The sequence below is a fragment of the Sinocyclocheilus grahami genome, unplaced genomic scaffold, assembly GCF_001515645.1.
Source record: "Sinocyclocheilus grahami isolate Dianchi unplaced genomic scaffold, SAMN03320097.WGS_v1.1 scaffold13456.1, whole genome shotgun sequence".
Taxonomy (NCBI): domain Eukaryota; kingdom Metazoa; phylum Chordata; class Actinopteri; order Cypriniformes; family Cyprinidae; genus Sinocyclocheilus; species Sinocyclocheilus grahami.
This window is the reverse complement of record NW_015514914.1, coordinates 1,742-3,404: the sequence shown is the minus strand read 5'-3', so window position 1 is coordinate 3,404 and position 1,663 is coordinate 1,742. Positions and strand designations below refer to the sequence as shown.

At 33.1% G+C, this 1,663-nt stretch overlaps 1 protein-coding gene across 1 annotated transcript in view; it reads left to right on the top strand.

The window, feature by feature from the left end:
- LOC107579005 (calcium-dependent secretion activator 2-like) overlaps nt 1-1,304 on the top strand; it is a 3,154-nt gene extending 1,850 nt beyond the window's left edge. The window contains exons 2-3 of the mRNA XM_016264895.1: nt 651-881; nt 1,179-1,304. Coding sequence (XP_016120381.1) covers nt 651-881; nt 1,179-1,304 — 357 coding nt within the window. The remainder of the gene's footprint in view (nt 1-650; nt 882-1,178) is intronic.
- The last annotated feature ends 359 nt before the right edge of the window (nt 1,305-1,663 follow it).

The following is a 1,663-nucleotide window of genomic DNA, read 5'->3' as shown; positions in this document are numbered from 1 at the left end:
TTTTTTTTAGCATTTTGTGGACTAAGTCAGTGAATCATTCAGAGCCATTATGAAGTAAATAATTCAATAAATAAATAAACTTAGTTAAAAAACATACTAATTATTTAGCAAAAAATTTTATTGGTTTGGCTATTTTTAGCATATTGTGTATTAAGCCAGTCATATTGTGGACTCTTTCAGAGTTGTTAAGTAAATTTGAAAAACTTTGAACTTAAAATCAAGTAAACTAATAAATAAGAATAAAAATATATGTTATAAAAAAAAAAATTTTTTTCCCCAAAATATTATTAGTTATCCCATTTATTTAACACATTGTGGACTAAGTCAGTTACATTGTGGACTCAGTCAGTGAATTATTCAGAGCCATTATTGAGTTAATATTAAATAATATAAAATATATAACATTTAAAAAACAAAATAAATAAAACTAAATAATTTTTAGTGTATTGTTGATTATTCAGTCGTATTGCATGAGTAAATTATAAATAATGTAAATTAATATTAAATAAACAACAATAAAAAAAAATTCCCCCCAAATATTAATTGTTCATCTTTTATATAATACATTTTTGACTAATTGTAAGGTTGAATCAACTGTACGGGTGCCTTATAGTTACAGTGTTCATCCTGTTTCCTGCTGCGTCCAATAGGAGAGGAAGTTTCCAAAGTTTATTTCCAAAGACATGGAGATGATGTACATGGAGGAGCTCAGGTCGTCCGTTAACCTGCTGATGGCGAACCTGGAGAGCCAACCTGTGGCCAAAGACTTCAAGCCCAAAATCAAGGCCAAACTCACACCCATGAACAGCTTCCTGGACATCGGCGATGAGAACGACATGCCTCTCTCCAAATCGGACGTAGTGCTGTCGTTTTCTTTGGAGGTAGATATTTGATGCCAAAGACGCCATCTTTGCTTTACAATTCACCATCATCTTGCTGGTTGTGATGGTTGTGATGATTACAGCTACAAAGCATTTGAATGGTTCAATAAAAACATTAATTCCACATGAGTAAAGTGTTTGAACTAGGAATTTTCAAAATTACATTTTTAGTGAGTTGGTTGTATAAACAGCTACTTGCCAAAAAGCACAAAAATAAGAAATCTAAATCGGTGCTCTTTGGTTGTGTTTCAACTGTCATGTGAAGTCTAATCACGTGGTCTTGTTTCTATCACTCAGATTGTGATCATTGAGGTGCAGGGGCTGAAATCGGTTGCTCCTAATCGGATTGTGTACTGCACTATGGAGGTGGAGGGAGGAGAGAAGCTCCAGACGGATCAAGCCGAGGCCTCCAGACCACAGTGAGTATGGTGATCACAATAATACAAATAAAAACATTTAACATGATATATACTGGTGTTATACACACACACACACACACACACACTACTGCTCAAAAAGGTTGGGGCCAGTAAGATTTCATTTAAAGAAATTAATACTTTTATTCAGCAAGGACACATTCAATTAATCAAAGGTGACAGTAAAGACATTTATAATGTTGCAATCAAATTTCAAATAAATGCTGTTCTTGTGAACTTTCCATTCATCAAAGAATTATGAAAAGGAAAAATGTATCACGGTTTCCATAAAAATATTAAGCCACAACTGTTTTCAACAGTAGTAAATCAGCATATCAGAATGATTTCTGAAGGATCATGTGACAC